This window comes from Colletotrichum fioriniae (assembly GCF_027942845.1).
Source record: "Colletotrichum fioriniae strain IMI 355084 chromosome Unknown scaffold_1, whole genome shotgun sequence".
NCBI classification, from domain to species: Eukaryota; Fungi; Ascomycota; class Sordariomycetes; order Glomerellales; family Glomerellaceae; genus Colletotrichum; species Colletotrichum fioriniae.
The window spans coordinates 3,606,263-3,626,763 of NW_027076837.1; the positions used below are offsets into that span (position 1 = coordinate 3,606,263).

A 20,501-nucleotide genomic window follows, 5' to 3' on the forward strand; every position below is an offset into this window, starting at 1 on the left:
ACCCTTCCGCCAAGTCGCCGGTCGAGGCGTCGGGAGTTGAGAACGCCCCAAAAGTAAAAGTGACAATCTGGTATAAAGGAATTACTCGCCGTCTTTATATACACAACAAAGAAACTAATCAAGTCCATCAAGGTTCTACTCCATCAAGGTCCTCGGCCCACCCATCATTGACACCAATATCCGATTAATCAATCAACACCACCTATACACACCACTCCAGTTTAGCCCACAATGGCCCCTTCTCTTCACCCATTGATCGACAACGGTCTCACTAAGGGAGATCCCAACTTCGCCGGCGGAAAGCTCCGTTGCCATTGCAAGAGCAACCCCGTGGAAGTCACACTCGGAGGCAACGTTGCTCACAACCACGCTTGCGGATGCTCAAAGTGCTGGAAGCCCGCCGGCGCCCTTTTCTCAGTTGTCGGTGTTATTTCAAGAGACCAAGTCAAGGTCACTGCCAACGAAAGCAAGCTCCACGTTGTCGACGACTCGGCAGTCATTCTCCGAAACGCCTGCAAGGAGTGCGGGGTTCATCTGTACGGACGTATCGAAAAGGCACACCCCTTCAAGGGTCTGGACTTTGTCCACGCGGAGCTCTCGGAGGAGAAGGGATGGCAGGAGCCCCAGTTCGCCGCCTTTGTTTCCTCCATCATTGAGCAAGGCTTCCACCCCAAGGGCATCGATGAGGTCCGGAACAAATTCAAGTCCGTTGGTTTGGAGACATATGACGCCTTGTCACCTGCATTGATGGACCTCATCGCGACTTGGACGGCGCAGCAGTCTGGTCGTCTCCCCACCAAGCTTTAAGGGGGCACCCAGAGAATAAGCTGTTCTTGATATCCTCAATTATTCAAACATTGGCACCCGGACTGCACAAAAGCCGCAAAGGCATGGATTGGTTATCTTGGTAAAACAAAAATGTAAAATCAATAGTCGTATCATATAGGCTGTAGTAGTAAAATCTATAAGCTGCTTTTACGCGTCATGCTTGCTAGGCAATGATCGCCACCAACCTTGGAGGTGCCACGAACAATAAAGTCGCTATCAATTGTCTCTAACTGTGTTTTTCATGAGCTCAGAATGAAGGGAAATCTAATTGTCATTGGCCAAGTACTGTAGTTAGCTTCTGAAAACAATTCAGCTCGTGATGGGGGCGATTAGGACCAGACAGATTGATCTGATCCTTCGAGTGAACGTTAGCGCCAGTCATAGCGCCTCAAATGATTCTGAAATTCAGGGCCACATCATGTTGCTAAGTACAGCAGTATAACCATGGGCCATGGCTGAATTCAGTACGTGAAGTAGTATCTCATGTTATGTCAACACTGTTCGTTCATCTTGGCGGCGGATCATCTCGACCAATTGACTCTTTAAGCTAAACAAAGTCACAACTAATACCAGTCTCACAGAGGGACACAACTTATATCGTAAATTCTTACCTTAAGTCAAGGAAATCCATTTCATCTTTGCAAGATAGATATTCCCACTAGAGTAGATCTCATATATCTACAAATAGACCAATTTCCCTATACCCCGGAACTAGAAGAAGAATCATACCTAAAACTTTGAAGAATAAGGTACATGTTAGTGGAACAAATCTTGGGCAGGTCTTTCGTTCTTAAGAGATGCAACAAGTCTCAACTACCCTACCATGAGATAGACTACTTGGTAGTTGAGGGCTGAGGCAACGTCATTTCAGAACTACACGGTCTACCGCAGTTAAGTCTGGCTTGCTATAGGAATTCGGAGAGACCGAGAAATCTCGGCTAAAGTATCTGCTGCGAACGAAAATCATTTGTTCTTCCTCAACTCTTGTGTTGGCTGCTGCGATCTTCCAAGAGTGATGGCTTCAAGGAAGCTAACACCCACCTGGAATTCTGCAGTGAACATCCCTAAGGATTCTATGCGATAACAAGCCATCCAGAAATCGCTCTGTGGAGTCCTGAAAACAGGGCAAATGCAGTTATACTGCGAAGAGAATAGTCTAGTGACCAAGCGTTTTGCTCAGCTGAACCAAAGTCTTCCAGGCTTGCGGAAAGTGGGTGTCTTTGGACGTGCCAAATTTTCAGGCGAGTCGTGCGAGTCAACGGCTGATGATCTTGCCTAGGAGCGTTCTCACCACGAAGTATCATCACCTGTGCGGCTGTGCCTCCACCGGCGCCGACGCCACCGAGCCCGCGGAGCTGGCTGTCGGCTCGTTCCCGCAGCCGTCGTATGGCATCCTGGCTTGATTGATGCCCAAAGTTTGGTGGCAGTCGCTTTACTGTAACCATCCCACAGGCAGGTCAAGGAACAAGAACCGGCTGATTGACTGGAATAGGTGACAGCCAGCCGGCCCTTAAGAGTCCAGAAACCGCCGCCAAAACTTTCTTTCACTCAAGTCGATAGATCGCCATGGGGCACGATTGGCCTAGTTCCTAACCCCCGACCTGTTGTCGAATTCTTGGCGACGCAAGTCTCGGAGCGTCGGATGGCGAGAGAAGCTCATCCAACGAACTTCCTGCCTGACCCACGCCGACGCCACGAGGCCAGGACTTGGCTGCCTGAAAAGACAAGTCATGTCCGAACTGAAAAGAGGCAAGAAGGAGGACGTCTCCATCCGGAAGGGAAGTGCTGAGATAATGGGATTTTGCACAAATGAATCAGGGTTCGCGACTGCCCCGTAGTTGTGAGGGGCTTCATAACTTAGTCTCTCTCGCTTGCAAGGGTTGAAGAGTCTTTGCCGGGGTGCTTGACAGGACACTGACACCATGTGCGGTAAAGATCGACAAAAGACAATTTTGACAATTACCGTGCGATTTAGCACTCGGCCAGCCGCTTCTACCGCAGTACTACCGACACAGAGTGGGAAACGGCAATGGCGGTGAATTTGGGTCTGGGGTCCGGGGTTGAGCTCAAATTGAACCTGCACTGGCACTGTCGGGCCTCAAGCGACCAGTGTACGGATGGATACACGTAGTTGCATCGGAATCTGCAACGGCGGTTCGTAACTAACGTAGACGCCGTTGGTAGCGCACTCATTGCCGCGACTAAACAACACACAGACTGGGCCGAGTTTTCTGGAAGCAATTCAAAGAGGGTCTTTGGCAGATTTGATGCTTTGCGAACTGTCCGTTCCCTCGGCTGAAAGCCAACCCGCTGTTCTCTCCCTTGCGTTGCCCAGACACGCCATTTTCTTGGCCGAGCATGGTGTTCTAAGCGGCTTGGCAGACAAGGAATACGTATGCGAACCCCTGAGGGAAATGCAACGCACGACATGAGGAACGAGTCCTTGGAGCTGGAATTGTTGCCGAAGCTCGGAGACTGCAGATTGCCTTTGAAAATTTCTGATGTGATGATGATAGTCCGATCTTAAGGCTGATAGTCCAGTGCGGGTGGTAACTATAATATTTGAATCTGATATTCAGCACTGACACTTTGGGAGCCTTGTCAACTTCATACGGGTGAACCAACAGTTGTCTCAAAAGTTAAAAAAGGCTTCTCGCCTAGTCATGCCGTGCCGCAAACGGCAGTCAACACTATGGCAGCGTGGGGGCCCTTTGATGGCTTTGCAATCTTCAACACTCTCGGGATTTCATATGCGCGCAGCACACTACCGGAGGTTTGCGGGCGGAGCAAGGGTCTACATAGGCTAGACTATCCTCCAACCTGGGACCTTGCTCCTGTTCGTCTCCGCCCCAACCTTTGGGAGCAGAAGATTCTCTCGTTCGCTCGCTTGTGTTGCAAAGATGTCTCTGAAGCCAATGATATGCAGACTTCGAGATGGAGGATCACGGTGCCTTGCAGAGAAACGGAGCTAGAGACGACTCCCCCTTTCCCTTCCTTCCAGACCACCCTTGGAACACGAGAGGAGTCAGGATCACGCCGTCTACATTGGGGATCTGCAGAAAACTCTACTCTGCAACGGGTGAACGGTTATCTTTCAGAGCCTGTCAAGCTTATTTTCCCGTGTATCATGTTTAGCGCAGTCGTTCGACTTGGTTCAAGCAGCAGGAGCGCCTAGTCTTCCCGGAGAGGGGGAAACTGTGGCGACATCGTGGATCACCCTCTCAATAAGACACAGAGATCTACATAAAGAAAAGGGTCCTTCCTGTCTCCCGCTGCTACCCTCGATCTGACCGCTCTTCTCTCCTGGTTCGCTTTGGTCGACAGTGAGATTTCTTGGCTCTTACCCACGACGACCCGGCGCCCTGGGACTGGACAGCACGACTCATCAACTGAGGAGCCAGTCAAAGCTTCGCCTTGGGGGCCGATCTTCCTTTTACAAGGCAGCCCGGCTGCTTCTTGCAGGCCTGATTACATATCATATCCATTCATCCATCTTTCAACATGGAGTATGCTTCGATTGTTGCTCGGCGCCCTGAGCACCCGGACGTATTGACGATACCGACTCCGCCCCATCAGCAAGCCGCCATCTTCATCACATTCTTCTTTCCGGCGCTTTCGATAGTTGTGTTTGGAGCTCGAACATACAGCAGACTTACGACTAGACAATGGGGTCTTGGTACGTTGGCCGAGGAGCAGGTTTTATGCCAGTCGGAAAATCATGGGGGCTAACACTTGAACTAGACGACTGGTTATGCGGCATGGCAGTGGTACGCAAATTCGAACGAATGAAGAACAACAATGGAAAGGGTCTTGTTGGCTAACGAAGTTTCTAGCTATGCGCAGTGTGTATGACGCCACCATTCTATATGTGTAAGTGCTTCGCCGAGCCTTCTCGTTGCCTCGTTTGTGTACTAAACTCTGCCTAGACATCAAGCTCATGTACTTCGGATACCATGCCGTTGATGTTCCCCAACCCTTCAACTCGTCACCTGCCATGTGGTGGTTCTTCATGGCACAAATGTTCTACAACCCTGTGTTGGCCTTCGTCAGAGCCTCGATCTTGGTTTTCCTTCTGCGTCTTGGAGGACAGAAGCCTGGCGTTCGATGGACCATCCACGGCTTGAATATCGCCAATGCCGCCATGGCCACTGCCATCTTCCTCGTCGCTCTTCTTCAGTGCCTACCAATTGAGGCCAACTGGGATCCTCTCGTACGAGCGTCTGCTCGATGTGTCGACAACTCTTTCCACGTTTCGATATCTTGTCTCAATGTCTTGATGGATGTGCTGGTTCTGTTGTTGCCGTTCTGGATCTTCCTGGGCTTAAAGATGCCCATGGGCGCGAAGATCGCTGTCATCTGCGTCTTCTTGGTTGGTGCAGTGTAAGCTTTACATCTGTGGTTTCGAAAATCTTGCCCCGAGCTAACAAGTCCTCTACCAGCGTCACCGTCGTCGCTATCATCCGCCTCGTGGCTATTTACAAGCTCTTCTACGTGCCCCCGGATCCCAACAAAGACCCCTTCTATGACATCGGCGTCGTTTACAACACTGTTGAAGTGAACCTCGCCATCGTTTCCGCATCCGCCCCGGCTCTACGCCCCATGTTCCGCAAGTGGTGGCCGAAGCTCTTCGGTGCCATCAGCTCCGGCAAGACCGGCAGCAGCGGCCTGAAGTACTACGGGAATTCCTCTCGCCCTCGCAACACGGTCCGAGAAGGCGACAACATCACACTGAAGGACATGCGTATGACGCGCTCGCAACATCACACAGAGATTCGAAGCACGTCACCTTCTGGGTCCGAGGAGGAAATTATGACATACAATGGCATTGTCCGCACAACCAATGTCAACCTGACATACGAGTCAAATACCAGCGTCGGGGACGATTCTCGGTCTTCGACTGATTTCAGGACCGGGGAGAAACCTTTGAGCAAGGGGGCCATAGTCTGAGAAGAAATTTGTATGATGACTCAATGTTGGACAAGAGCTGGAGTTCAGGGGCAGCGTTCGATTTCTTAAGTCAAAGCAACATCGAGATATCCCGGGCTACCACCCAAAAGTATAAGCGTAATACCTTTTCCTTTATCATAGTGTAAACGAACAGAAACAACGATCCACAAATTCCAGTTCATCGAGAAGTCACACTTCCTGCGCGTCATCGCCCTGAAGCCAACCCGAAGTGCTTGTCAACCTAGGTATGCAGTACGCTCTGAGAAACAGACTAGAGAATAACTTTCGATGGTTTCTATTTGCACCTGATATTTTTGCCTTCCATCGCATCACATGTGGACTTGTACACTATTTTTGTGCCCTGAAAGCAAAGCTTATTCTGATTGTGCTCTCTCCTCGGTCCATGTCTAATATTTGACTCGAGGCTTTCTGTTGCGCACCCTCTGGAGCTTATGTCTAAGATCCAAATCCTTCGGCATGCCCGAGAATTGCTTCTCTTCTATTAGAGAACAGTCTCGCGGCGTGCCTATTTCGGTAGGTCCCGATGTGTATTCCAACCCTCCCGTTGAGGATGACAGGCTATTGCTGCTTAGAAAGTTTCCAGATCCAGGCTTTAACCCTCGCGCACTTGAAGAAAGCCAGCCGCTGGGTCGTGGCCACAAAGCAGGATTGGGATGTTCCGGATGACGAAGATCTGAACGAATACTAGATGGCGCATGTAATACTCGCAAGTGCCCACCATCCGCTTACCCAGGTCCACCCACGCACGCAGGCTCGCAGCTTGACTCAATTTCATCACAAGAGTGCTCGAAGTGAATGACCTTGGCCAGTCATTGGTACGCTCAGCACTGTGGTTTGAAGTCATTATGATATCGGCCTATTATTCTGGATGACGTTTGGGACACACTAGAAAGGAAGAGATTGCTGGACATCAACTGTGTCAATCTCGTTCTTACAGCTAATGGGAAGACGAGAAATCTCATTTGGCCGCAAGCGACGCTAGTCTGTACAAGCCTAATGGCAATTACTTAGGTAAGGTTCGTTAACCACATTTGCCTAGTTCGGCGTTGCGTCAGCTTATAACGAAAACGGAATTACCTTAGACTAGACAAGAACAGACAGGAAAGGCATTTCTTTTACCGGCTGATCTACACGGTGTTGGCCTGGAACCCTCAACAACAGATAAACGGCACTTTGATTCATTCGAGTAAGCTTAGTCACATTTTGACCACGATAAGACTGATGCGTGGGGAATAGGTATTTTCATTATATGCATTATCGTGCACTTGTCTAACTAGGAGTATTGACAGCCAGTCCGCAAGACCAACTGCCGGGGAATCATTTGACGCGGGAAATCATACAACCAAATGAGGTTACACACGCTCCTTCACAGGGAGAAGCAGAGCATGGACATTTCTGGGTATAAGTGGTTTAAACCTTCTCAGAAACTTGGGCCTGGGCGACCTGGTCGTCCTGAGCCGCGGCAGTGGGCTGGTTGGAGCCAAGGAACTTGGTCTTCTTGAGCTGGTTGAGCTCGTCCTCCTCCCCGTCAAGGTGCTTGAAGCAGAACCAGAAGGCGACACCACCGAGGAAGGCGATGATGGCGACGGAGGCGTAGTTCCAGACGAGGAGGGGGTCCTCGGACAGAGGAGTCCAGGCCTGGCCGATGGCCGCAGAGACGGCACTCATGGCCAAGTTGACGGACATGACAAGGGACTTCATGTTCTCGGGGGCCTTGGAGAAAGCGTACTCGTACGAGGTGACGTTGGTGAAGATCTCAGCGAGACCGACGAAAACGTAGGGGAGACACTGAGCCCAGACGTTGATGGGAGCAGGACCCTCCTCGCAGATGGTGGCCAGGTTGCCGCAAGGAGACATCTGGTAGATGTAGTGCTGCATGACGGTGGCGGCAACCATGGCGGCGGCGGCGAAGAAGAAACCAGTGGTCATACGCTTGATGGGAGTGAAGTTGAAACCCATCTTGCGGAAACCGGGGTAGACAAGGTGATCAAGGATGGGGATCATGATGATGATGGAGAGGGGGTTCAAGTTCTGGATAACATCGTTGGGGGCACCGTTCAGGACCATAGAACCAGCCTGGGAGGTCAAGTTGTTGGTCATTTGGTTGTAGGCGAGGAAGAAGATGGGCAGGAAGAGGAAGACCTTGCAGGCCTTGAGACCACGGCGGACTTCGTCAACCCAGGCGTCATCGTAAGTCAACCAGCCGGGGCGCTCAGCAACGGGGACGTTGCTGGGCTTCGCGTTCTCCCAGTTCAGCTTGGTGATACCGCCAGAGCGCTTCGCAGCAAAGTTGGACATGCGGAAGAACTTCTCGAGAACGGAGCCGGTAGGGGGAGTGAGGTGGTACTTCTTCTTGTTGGACCAGAGGACAACGGGGCAGATGAGGAAGAGGATGGTGGGCAGGAGGAAGGCCAGCCAGAAGCTGTGGTATTTCTCAACGAAGACCATGGAGATCTGACCGCTGACGGCACCGCAGTTGATGGCAAAGTAGAACCACAGGAAGATACGGGTGTTGGTGACGGAGGGGTCGACAATGACACGCTCGCCGCCGCGGGTCTCAACGCGCATGCGGGTGTCCTTGTTCTGCTCAGCGAGCAGGGGAGAAATGTTCGCCTTGAACAGACCAGTACCGCAGCAAAGAGTGAAGAGACCGAGGAAGAACGGGGCGAAGGCGACCTTGCCCTTGGAGATGACGGAGGGAGCGGCGGCGACAGTCAGGATAATGTGAGCGACAGTGGAAACGGCGATGGCGATGTGAATGACCTTGTAACGACCCAGCTTGGAGTCGGCCAACCAACCACTGGATTAACTAGTCAGTCTCTATTTTTTCGGCAAGGATTCACATGAAGCAACATACCCGAAAAGGGGAACGAGGTAAGCCCAGAACTGGTTCACCAAAGAGACACCCTGAGAGGCTCTCTGACCCATGCCCAAGGCACCGGCGGGGATATCAGCGCCGTAAGTGGCGCCGGTCGTCGAACCCGGAGGAAGGGGTCGCATGACGAAGTTGGTGTACAAGACGGAGGAACCGTAGTATGAGAAACGCTCGCAAAGCTCGGCGAAGGCGATGGTGTAGATACCCCAGTGAATGGGACCCGAGACACGGCGAAGCGTGTTCAACTCCTCCTCGGTGGGCTTATCCTCGTAGTCATCGTCGGACTTGGAGTCGTAGTAGTTGTCTTCGAGGGGAGGGGCGGCGGCGGCGGTCACGTCGAATGAGCCGCGAGTCTCCTTCGAGGTGCCCTGCACAGTGGCCTGGGGAACGTGAGCCTTGGCCAGGACATCGTCCTGAAGGCCTCCGGCGTTACTCATGGCTTGAGTTGGAGGAAAGTTTCTGGAGCGGGGTGAGGAACCAGAGGTTTGGTACAAGAGGCTCCGCGAGTGATGATAGCGAAAGACACGAGTTAACGAGTCTTTGACAGCAAATTGACAGGTGGGTCAAACTTGGACCTGAGCTGTTGGCCGTGGATGAAGGGCTGCTGATCGCGAGAGAGGAGGGAAGGAGAGAGCCATGAGTGAGGGAGCGTCTCATGAGAGATGCTTTATATTCCCGGGTCCGCGACAGCAGGAGGTCGCATCACAGCTGCATTCGGCAGCCGGTAGGTATCCGCAGATACACAGACATGGGCGAGATACTCTAGCGCCTGGACGTGGTGGGGAAAGGACGGGGGTTGGATGACATGGACATGGGCAGACGTCTAGCACGGAGGGAAGACGGTGGTGGCATGGGATGGCATGGGACGGGCCAATCGTGGAGGAGGTAAGGTTTGCCTCGATGTCAACAAGGTTCCTGGGTCCAGGGTTCGTGCGTGGGCGTCGACGGAGCCGTCGAGAAGGAAGAGAGGGGACCGTCCATCTCGCCCAGAACCGTCGCCACGGGACAGGACACGAGAGGATACCATACACGCTACCTCTTTCTCTACTTGGTTGTGTTGCAAAGAACAGAGAAACGCGGAGTACCACACCACGAAGATAATAACGTCGGGGACGACGGGGTCAAGGTCGGGCGTTTGGGACGGTGCAGGGGGGATCAGAACCGGAGACAGGCGGCCAGCGCGCGCAGGACGATGCAGGTCGCAGGGAAAAGCTGAAGGGATCTGTTGCAACAGAACGATCCCACAGGTGAGAGTCCACGGATTCCACGCCAGGCTGGACCGAGACAGACACCAGTTGTGGGTGGTGGGCAGCTCCAACGAGAGGAAGACGATGGGCCCTGATGGATATGATGGACCGTGATGGGCTCAGGACAAATGGCCCGATTAGGCAGGTCGAGGATCAGAGAGTAGCAGATAGGCGGCGGCGTAGCTGGTGTCGGTCTGGGGTTAACACCAGAGATGAGAGACAGAGTGGGAGAGAGACAGCCAGAGTTGAGTTCGCCTTGTTGCATACACACTCTGGGGAGAGCATCTGATTCGCGCGTCGTGGAACCCGGGCAAACAGCTGAACTCGGCCGGCTCTATCTGATATCAGCAGGTTGCAGAATCTGCCTGCCAGACTCGGGAAAAGTCAGCCAGCAGAGCGACAAAGTGGTGAGAGCTTGAGTCCCTTGGACGGTGAAATGCGACAGCCAAGGGGCTCGGCGGTAACGTTGATCGACCTTGGCATCGCCGCCACCCCATCTCATCGAGCATCTTCATTGGCGCGTCTCCCGGACCTGACTTCTCTATCAGTGTTGGCACGAAAAAAATGCTCGTTGGCTCTGTGTTGCCAGTGTTGGTGTGGTGGTGTAACATCAATGACCAGACGTGTTTTGGCGTTCACTTCGGCTCACGGGAGAGCGCCAGCCTGAAGCCTGCCGCAGGCCTAGCTGCGACTTGGCTTCTGGCGTGGCTTCGAGAACAAAGTTGGTCCTGGTATGCCTGACGCCGTCCTGCACGATGGACGGGAAGGGAGAGCATAGGGGGTGGGTGGCCTGGTGATAACCGAGTGCCACGCCGAGGTCTTGATTCGTTAATGCGCCACGCGAAGGATTGCCGTTGATTAGGGGCCTTTTTTAGTACACTACGAATCGCATTGTTCAATTCTACTAAATCTACACAGTACTCCGTAGTCGTTACCAATGAACGGATCACTAGTCGATTGGTGAAGTTTGGGAGGGGATGCCCGATGATGCGAAGGCGCATCTCAAATCATCGCCGCCCCCCCCCTCGTTCATGATACGCTCTGCCAAGACTCATCTAGGGCACGGGAAAGGGAAGGTGATGCTGCTACCGAGGCCACCGTAGTGGTTGAATGGGTGTAAACGGTCTTGGCTTAGGGCTGGAGAGGGGTTGAATGGGCAATTGAGTTTGCAAACGAAGGCAAAGGCCGAGGAATGCCGCATGTGCCCATCATGACTCTCTTTCTACTTTTGCAGACGATGATACCGTTTAGTCTCGTGCGTAGTTTGACTCTACCTATCTAGCTATCTAGCTGACTGAAAATGCGGTTTCTCTCTCATCTCTTCCTACACTTCAACTCCTCCAGATAAAGTCGCGTCGTGCTACCCACAGTCTGCGTACGCGTTCCTAGTACAGCTGGTTGCTCACAGATGGACCGCATGGAATAGTCCGGTCAAACACTTTAGTTGCAGCTCTCTGCCGTGGCACTAGTCCCCCGGCGACCTTCCCAAACGATAAGAGCCGTAGCAATGGCCCATGAGCTTAATGTCGCGACGCCCACGTCCTCCCCTGTTTGGTTGGTTCCGGAGCGAGGCTATAGCCGGTTCAGCCAGACACCCCGGGGGATTTTTGTCTGCAGTTCTTGGAACGGCCCCATCGAAAGGTCCTTTTGGATGATGGATCAGCTTCTGGCTCTTGAGATGGACCAGTCGGACGGGAGAATCGTATCGGACTGCTTACGATCCACTGGATACCGCCGAAATTGTGCAGACTTGAAGGACTGGCGTCGTTGGGACTTGGGGAGTTTGGGGGAATGTGGGAGCGGAAGCCCGCCCAGACACCCCAATGCCCGGAAGGTCTCTTAGTCAACGGTGCCAGACTCCTGGGCAATGGCAACGGGCACGGCTTCTTACTCCAGAGATGACACTTGACATGTGCCCACAGGATTATATGGGGTTCAAGAGACCAAAAGGAAAGGTGGTATTCCCTTCACGACCGCCCAGACAACGGGCAATGAAATATACGGTCTTGGCTTCATGTCCTAGCGAGTTGGCCTCTTCAAAAGTGCCCCCGTCTCCGTCTCCCTCGTTTTCGTCCAGAGCCAAGACTCGGTTGCAAGCATGCTCCAAGCTTCGCCTCATTGCTTGTCTTCTTGGCTTCATGTTTGGGTTGCTAGTATACACCAGTAGCGCCGCCGAGGCTTCTCTTCAAAAGTTCGCCTCTCTCATTCTCATATTGAACCCCGCGAGATGATGGATCAAAGCCCGCACGCAGCAAACTCCGTACACAGCACCAAGGTGATGGGTAGGGCAGTGGTCTCGGTGTCGCGTGTCTACTTTCTGCACTTCCTCCATGGGGGCAACCACTGCACGGGCCAGACAGACGCCGACACGATGGGAACATTGAACCTGAAGTCTGAGAGGTCGGGCGACCCAGGTCTCCCTCTCAGATGGGTGTGGGTTGCCAGATTGTCAGATTACCAGTGGCCTGAGTAGAGATGGGCGCACCACTCACAGCATGTGCGACGCGGGATGTCGCATGCAATCAGCACGGCAATGTCCCACGAACCAGCCCTCTCGCCAATCCTTCAGGCTTCAGCTAACCCACGGCTGGCCGAACTTCCGATAAGAGGGAATAACGAATAGAAGCCTGCCTGAATTATATCCGGGTTGTCGACTGGTGGTCTAAAGGGAGCACTTTGTACAGCTTGAGAGATCCTCACACGATTATGATCATTCACTTCATTCTTCTTGGCCGCTACCTTGGATATCGTAGCCTCTCGAGTCGTCCAGAGCGGGACGAAGCCCGAGACCCGCCGATACCAGACCACTACTAGTACGAATAGGAATCACATTGCAATTGTCTTGATAACGGGGTGGTAGGCTTTACTAGGGAACCGATAGCCCTCATAAGTTCTCATGGGCACCTTCTAATAGACTCTGTCCATCCTGTTGGTATTGTACCTCCTGCCTCAAACCTCGGTGGGCTCATTGTCTCCAGTTGTCATTCACGCCGTCGAGCTCAGAAATCGAGTTTCACGAGGCAACATCGAAATCCAAGATTAATTGCAAGCCACACAAACCAGGGGGTGTAGGAGAGGTATCTTTCATTGGGACGAACGCCTGCACGGCAATGGAGTCGTCAGTGACGGGTAGGACGGGTGAGAATGCGAGGACAAGTCCCCCTGGTTAGCACGACGCAGGTGGCGTCCGGGGGGCTTGAACGGGTTTACGAGCGCCAGAGGGCCCTGGAAACTCTCCGCGTGCCTCCCCGAGCGCCAGTTTCTCATAACGTGCGAGCCATGTCCCGTCGCGGTAAGACGTGAGGGCGGCACGGCGGGGAGGTTTATCAGGATGTCTGTTTTTGTCGCGCCGCACAACTCTGTCCAGAAAATGCCCAGTTTCGCCGAGCTTTTGCCTAGCTGAAGGCTGCAAGGCTAGCAGAGGCTTGCAACGGCAAATGCTTGACATTGCTTGCGGGCGCCATGGCGCTTCATGAGAACAGTGAGAGCGTTGAGTCAAGGCGACGCCGCGACGGGATGGGCGCGCTGGGCGCAGCGGCCTTCAGGCTCCAAGAACAGACGGCAGCGCCGAGAGCAGAGCCGAGACTTGATAGAGACACACGGAGAGAACGGCCGAGAGGGCTGGCAAAGCTTGTTGTCGACATCACGTTACATTTTGTACGAGCGATCAGCGACGAGCGCGGTGACTGAGACCCTACGCTAAGTGCCCCCCCATAGTCTGGGGTCAATCTTGATTCATCATTGATAATACCTAGCTACAACTACTTTTCGTAGGTACTGTGGTACTTTAGTGATTGCTTCTTATGATATGAATGGTCAAATTTTACAATTCATCAGAAAGGAGGCAAATCTCATCATCAGCTACACCAAGGAATTCAGATTCCAGAATCAGGTGAGAGGATGCAGTACCTGGCCACCCGCAAACCAACCTACCAGAAAGGCATCATTTGTCAGTTGAGTTGGACCGACTTGGCGGCAACCAATCGATCAACCGACTTGGTCCGCACTGATGGATGCTTTGGGCTGCTTGGCGAGGAACTTCTGAAGTGTTCATATTTCTTGGTATTCAGATTCAGATACGCCAGCCGCGGCCCGCGTGCCAGTAACACAGAACTAGAAGCGAAGAGCCGGACGGGATGAAGACGGACATTGGCAGTCCGTATCAGGGTGAGAACCTCAGCATTGTCACCGTCGCGCAAGAATAGGCATTCACCTCCGACCTCCGTTTGACTGCCCGGCGTTCGCCATCCTCCTACCTTTGTTGGTGAATCTGTCAAATTCTGTTAGCAAATATTTTCCTCTGGTGCGACGCTAGTCGATGGCGTCATTCGCAATGGTCCGAGAAACAACGTGAAGAGACCCTCTTGAGTCTCCAAAGTTCAAAGTTCAGTTCACTGTCTCCAGAACGGAGCGGTCAGGGACTTGGGGACGCAAGGTTAGCTAGGCGCCGTTGTTTGGGTAGCTAAACGTCAACTCCACAAACCTCCGGGCAATCTCCATCCCATCTCCAGGTTGGCCCTCATGGGTAGCCCATGACTAGTGAGCGCGATGGAGAGTCTTTCAGAGGGCACCGAGTGGTCTGGCCACCACCCTGGAGAGCTTAGGGGCCAGGAATGTGGGTGAGAGAAACATCGAATACATACGTAAGCAAGAGATAGCAGGCTGTCTTACCAAAGGCTATGACTAGACTTGATTAGATAATTCGTCAGTCGTAAAATCCCGGCCTGAATGCCGATATGTCCCGACTCGCCGACTTACTGAGGCTGGAGTTTTGACAGACTGACCATCAGAAAGGAGCACTCGCGGCGGTTGGAATGAATGTCAAGCATTGTCTTATGAAGATGAGATGGCAATTATCATTTGGATATCTATTCCAATCATGTCGATAAAGGCTTTGTAATCTCTACTGCTTAATAAACCGAAGAACACAAACTCGGGTTTTCGGTACCGGATCGGTCTCTTCCCCTCATCTAACCCCACGAAGACGCCTTCTGGGTGGCTAATGTTTTACCCCTCCACCAGGGTATTAGATGGTCTTCGAGTGAATTGAGAACTATTCGTGACATTGACAACTGGTGTCATGAGAGAACAACATCTCGTTCAACCACACTTGGAGCAAGACTTACCTCCATTCGAAAGCTTTCATTTCCATTGTCTGGCTGTCGAGTAAGGCTGCATATGCACGTTCACCTCCAAACCGCCGACTGCGAATCCATACAGAGTACATACGCCCCACCAAGATCTCCAAGCCGACTTGGAGATGCCGAATTGAGTCACCATCGCCCGGAACACCTTGAAATCATCAATCCTCCTCGTGAACTCAGAATAATAACTCGCTATCATCTTTCCCATAGTCGATACTGCGCCGCTTCAACTTCTGCATGAGGCCATATCGCTACCCAATCCGCATCAGTTCTCTGACGACCCCTCTTAGCCGGTCAACTTCGTCGTTCACACGCCGTGAATCCCTGCATCCCGGACAACGCCTTTGCACTCCCGCTAGTTATCTTACCTCGTCTAGATACCTAGCAACCATGGTACAGGTCACGCAACTCAAGATCGCCGTCTTGGACGACTACCAGGGCCTCTCGGAACCCCACTTCAGCAAGCTGGATAAATCGTTGTTCAATGTCACCACTTTCAAGGACACCCTGCTGCCCTACAATCATCCCGAGACCCCTGAATACGCCAAGGATGCATTGGTATCGAGGCTGGAGCCTTTCGATGTTCTCTGTAATCATCACGCCCCATTTCCATCCATACAGTGGCAACATCTCCGTTGTCTTCATGAGTTTATAACGCAAGCTAACACAAATCACCAGGTACCATGAGGGAACGCACTCCGTTTCCCAAGGATCTCATCGGAAGATTGCCTAACCTCAAGCTTCTTCTCTCCACGGGTCTGCGTAACAAGGGTCTCGACCTCCCAGCCTTCAAAGACCGCGGCATCCCCGTCGCTGGCACTGTTGACAAAGCGACAGTCAATCAGGCCGGCACGAACAGCACGACCCAGCACTGCGTGACTCTTATCCTTTCGCTAGCAAGGAACATTGCCGCCGATGACCTTGCTGTCAAGTCTGGCTTGTGGCAGACAGACGTCGCCATAGGCATGACAGGCAAGACTTTCGGTGTCGTCGGACTGGGCCGTCTCGGAGTTTCGACGGCAAAGATTATGCACCTGGCGTTTGGTATGAACGTCATTGCTTGGAGCACGAATCTGACACAAGAAGCTGCCGATGAGAAAGCGAAGGCGGAGGGCTTGCCGGTGGGCACTTTCAAGGCAGTCAGCCGGGAAGAGCTCTTCAGCACTGCTGACGTTCTCAGCGTTCACATTGTGCTGTCAGACCGATCTAGAGGGCTCATCAATGCGGATGACCTCTCCAAGATGAAGAAGTCGGCGTTGTTCATCAACACGTCTCGCGGCCCTCTCGTAGTCGAGAAGGATCTTCTTGACGTCTTGAAGAAGGGCGGTATCAGGGGTTGTGCCTTGGACGTGTTCAACCTCGAGCCGTTGCCTGTGGACAGTGAGTGGCGGTCGACCGAATGGGGCCGTGATGGCCGTAGCAGGGTGCTTCTGACACCTCACATGGGTTACGTTGAGGAGAGTACCTTGAACGCATGGTATGAGCAACAGGCGGATAACATCCGGAGGTGGCAGGCAGGCGATGCTCTTGATAATGTTCTGGCTTGAATGAGAAGTGCGTGATAGTCCTCCCCCGGAATGAGATGAACAAGCATCAATGAGCAAAAGATCAAATAAGCCGCAACGTTCCGACGAGCACTGGAACAAATCAAGGACTCTCGCAACCCGCTAAGGGTATGGTGTTCAGGAACATGAGGCACGGTCACTTAATTCAGTTGGTGTTATTTCGAAGTAAGAACTGAGTAAGATCAGCTGCTATTCAAGTGCACCTCGTCATTTCCCCAAGGCTTTGCGATGACATCGGTGACTGATGATATCTACGTGTACTGCTAGTGTGTTGAGTCAAGCTCAGCCACTCAGTTTAGGCAATTTAGAATTGATCACCTTCCTACCTGCATTCCCCGTCAGCTCACCCCACGCAATGCGATTTGCGAGGTCCGGCCTGTCTATAGGTATGCTAGTATAAGATGTAGGATTGGTGTATCCAATCGGACTGATTATAGATCATGAGAAAAACCGAACACGTTTCGAGCCATGGAGGTCATCGGCCGCCTAGTGTGACAAATACGCCAACGACTATCTTAAGCATCATGGTTCATCAACATGAGCTCCTGCTTGTGCCTTGAAAGTCCATAATTTTATCAAGAACGTGAGGCAAATGTGGAAGGCAGCCTGAAGCATTCACATGGCCTCAGATGTCTCAAAGAATCTCCCCTGTGGCTTCAACGCTTGTGCGATGATGTCCTCGAACCAACCAGACCAGCCCCGTGGGGGTTCTTTGGCATTGACTCCGCGTGAGTGGAGAAGACGGTAAGAAATCCCGAGGCCCCAGACAAGTCATCCAATGATCGACGCTCGTCGGAGGATTTTCGTATTCAATACGACGAACTGGTTAAAGGCTTGTTTTCTGTCAACCACAATAAAGCTAGGTTGTTCTGCTCATCTCTACAATATGCTTTTTCGCGACGGAATTAGATCCCGTCGTCGGAACGCACGACCGAGCTTACAACCTCTCGAAGACGCAGCACGCCCACAGGATGCGAATCGCGCCGGCCCATGAGCACGGTCTCCAGCTTCAGCAACGCGACAGAAAGGTGCCCTGAACAGCCTTGGAAACATCTTTGCTATCACCTTTACATTGTTTCTTGGAGGAGTGAAGTGCTGAAAGAAACAAAAGTTGAAACATCCACCGGTGACTATGGCAGGCGAAGACATCGACATTTGCTCAGGTTCCTCCTCGACAACCACACGGACTGGAGGTTGTTGCTGCGGGTCGTGTCGCAAAAACAAGAGAAGATCGCACAAAAAGTCTAGAAATGGTTGTCAAAACTGCAAAAGACGCAAAGTCAAGGTCTGGCCAAATTACATTCATCAGACCAACATCGCCAGAAAAGGAAAACGCCCCTGGCTATTATCGAGCTGCCCAGCTGACATGCTTGTTGAACAGTGCGATGAGATACACCCCGAGTGCACCAACTGCGTGAGGTTTTCAATGAAATGCGACTATCTATCTGCATCTACAAAGGGGCAGACTTCCACGTCCCCAGGGGACGACGAGCGTCATGGAAAACGAATTCGACAGCACGAAGACAGCCAACCCGCCACAGACCTTCCTACCCCGACGGCCTCCGATATGGAATCAGAATACGACCAGACTCCTACGCCCTCGTGTTACATCGATCCCCTTTTGCACAATGCCTGTATTCTCGATATCCAGAGCCTCGAACTCCTACACTACTACATGTGTCATACGTCGATAACCCTAGGAGACCCCCAAATCTTTAGGGATGTGGTTCCACCCCTCGGTTTCAAGTACGACTGCGTCATGCGAATGGTCCTATCAATCACCGCCCGACACCTCTACCGACTACGACCCGATCAAGCGGGGTACTACCACCGCCTAGCAGAAGACCATGCAGAAGCGGCATTCCCAGAAGTGGCGGCCATGCTCGCGCAGGTCAATGACGAGAATTCGGAGGCACTATACTACGCTACAGTCTTAATCAGTCTGTCTTCTTTCGCTAGAGATCCATCACCGGGGAACATCTTACTTATCGCCGCCGAGGAAGACGAAGTATCATGGTGGGCGTTGATGCGAGGAGTGAAGATCGTAATCAGCACGACAGGATTAGAAAATATCAGGAAAGGTGCTTCAACTGCTCTACTCTGTGGTAGTTCGACATGGAGCGAACCAAAACTTTCAGCTCTTAGCGTAAGATCGCTCGAACTGCATTGGAAGAAGCCTCTGGCCGAGATTGAAGAGCTCGTGGACAAGGTATATGCTGCGGAAGACAGTATTCATCGGCCTGCTTTAACCCACCTGAAACAATGTTACCGGAAGCTATTTACTGCATCCGATGAGCCAAAAGTCGACAACGAACAGATCCCTTCCATTATCTACGGCTGGCTGTATGAGCTTGAGGATGACTTTGTATCGTCTATAGAGAGAAGAGACCCCGTATCCCTGGTTCTACTCGGGTACTATGCTGTCCTGCTGCAGCAACTAGAACATCACTGGTTCATGGAGGGCTGGTCGCTTCAGGTCATCAATGGCGTTTACGCGATACTTGAGGATAGTCACCGGGATTTTCTCACTTGGCCACTGGAACAGGTTGGGTCCATCTGGTCAGGATTATGAACGATCAACAAGGTACATGCAATAGTAAGGAGGACCATCCGAGCATTCGGCATGTTTCTATTTGCCACAATAGAACCCTTCTATAGAATTTCCTTTCCAAGGTCAAGCGCAAGCTATGGTCTGGAGATTCCATTCGTGCCACCTTCGTTCTCAAAGTAACGGCATCCCTCGCTAGCAGTCAGATAGCCTTGGTAAGGACTGGCCATCCCTTCTTTATACGGCCCAAACCGGTGTTGTTGCGGTTCCTGCTCTTGGCTCCGATCACGGCACGATTCTGCCCGACTGACCGATACACCCTCGAGTGCGTATCGCACTTCAATAACAGTTCCTTCAGGGATTTACATTGCCGAAAGAAATGAATTGCGTTCGTCCCCGAGGATTCCCGAAGAACATGATTGGCCCGAAGTGTCTTAAGCATTGCCTGCAAAGGTTCACCCACCAGTCCCCGCGGTGGATAGACGAAGGGAATCTCAGTCAAAGCCAGCTTCTCCAAGTGGCTGAGACGTTTGAGGATTGGAATGAGGCTCTATATTGACTCGTTAGCATCACTTTTCAGATGCCCGCAGACGATCATTGGCCTTAACGTAGGGAATAGCCATCGCTGAAAAACGCAGCAGGTACGAGAGGCAAAGGAGCAGTTGATAGAAGGGGTTAGTTGCGCGACACGCTCCCGAACTTACTGAGACTCTAGTGGACTTCAGCTCGCCATCAATGAGAAGATAGTTGATAGATGGAAAGAGCTTTACGACTTCCTCGAGATCGCTAGATTTCCAATGCGCCTTGTAGAGCTCTAGCGTTGCAAGGGTTTGCAGCTTTGGGGCAATGACCCTGAGGCCAGCCGTGTGCATAGGAGAGCCGTCGAGTACGAGACTTAGGCAACGAAGGTTTGGAAATGTCTGAGGGATGAAGCTGGTGGTGACCGACGAAGGGTATACCAAGACTCGGACGGATTGCAGGCATGCCTTCTGCTTCTCAAGCTCTGCCCGGAAGAAGGCGACTATGGACTTGTTTCCACATTTGAAGGTAAGACGAACTTCCTCTGGGGTGGTCTTCCGCAAAATCTCAACTAGAAGTGCCGCTGTGGCTCTTGAGCATGGGATAACGGATGGGTCGTAGTCATTGCGCCACTTCGTCGGAGGCCACTCGGGGCCTCGGGTGCAAAGAGATAGGTGGCTTAAGAGATGTCAGCATTGAGGGCCACATCGGGAGAAATGAGTCTGAAGCCATTGCAGAGGACGATTGGGCGTGGACTTACCGTATGGAACCCAGTATCAACGCGTTTCCCTCGATGGCTTTGAGTTG

At 52.3% G+C, this 20,501-nt stretch overlaps 4 protein-coding genes across 4 annotated transcripts; 3 read left to right on the forward strand and 1 right to left on the reverse strand.

Moving 5' to 3' along the window:
• Nucleotides 1–231: 231 nt before the first annotated feature.
• Nucleotides 232–807, forward strand: N0V96_000917 (uncharacterized protein; the record flags this gene model as incomplete). The annotated part of the gene is made up of 1 exon (XM_053198127.1): nt 232–807. The coding sequence occupies one exon, from the start codon at nt 232–234 to the stop codon at nt 805–807; it is 576 nt and encodes a 191-aa protein (XP_053044465.1).
• Nucleotides 808–4,329: 3,522 nt separating this feature from the next.
• N0V96_000918 (uncharacterized protein) lies at nt 4,330–5,775 on the forward strand (the record flags this gene model as incomplete). Its single annotated transcript, XM_053198126.1, has 5 exons — nt 4,330–4,504; nt 4,570–4,595; nt 4,662–4,698; nt 4,755–5,208; nt 5,268–5,775. The coding sequence occupies 5 exons, from the start codon at nt 4,330–4,332 to the stop codon at nt 5,773–5,775; spliced, it is 1,200 nt and encodes a 399-aa protein (XP_053044464.1).
• Nucleotides 5,776–7,206: 1,431 nt separating this feature from the next.
• N0V96_000919 (uncharacterized protein) lies at nt 7,207–9,108 on the reverse strand (the record flags this gene model as incomplete). The annotated part of the gene is made up of 2 exons (XM_053198125.1): nt 7,207–8,596; nt 8,654–9,108. The coding sequence occupies 2 exons, from the start codon at nt 9,106–9,108 to the stop codon at nt 7,207–7,209; spliced, it is 1,845 nt and encodes a 614-aa protein (XP_053044463.1).
• A 6,344-nt stretch (nt 9,109–15,452) lies between these two features.
• N0V96_000920 (uncharacterized protein) lies at nt 15,453–16,609 on the forward strand (the record flags this gene model as incomplete). The annotated part of the gene is made up of 2 exons (XM_053198124.1): nt 15,453–15,651; nt 15,741–16,609. The coding sequence occupies 2 exons, from the start codon at nt 15,453–15,455 to the stop codon at nt 16,607–16,609; spliced, it is 1,068 nt and encodes a 355-aa protein (XP_053044462.1).
• Between the last annotated feature and the right edge of the window lie 3,892 nt (nt 16,610–20,501).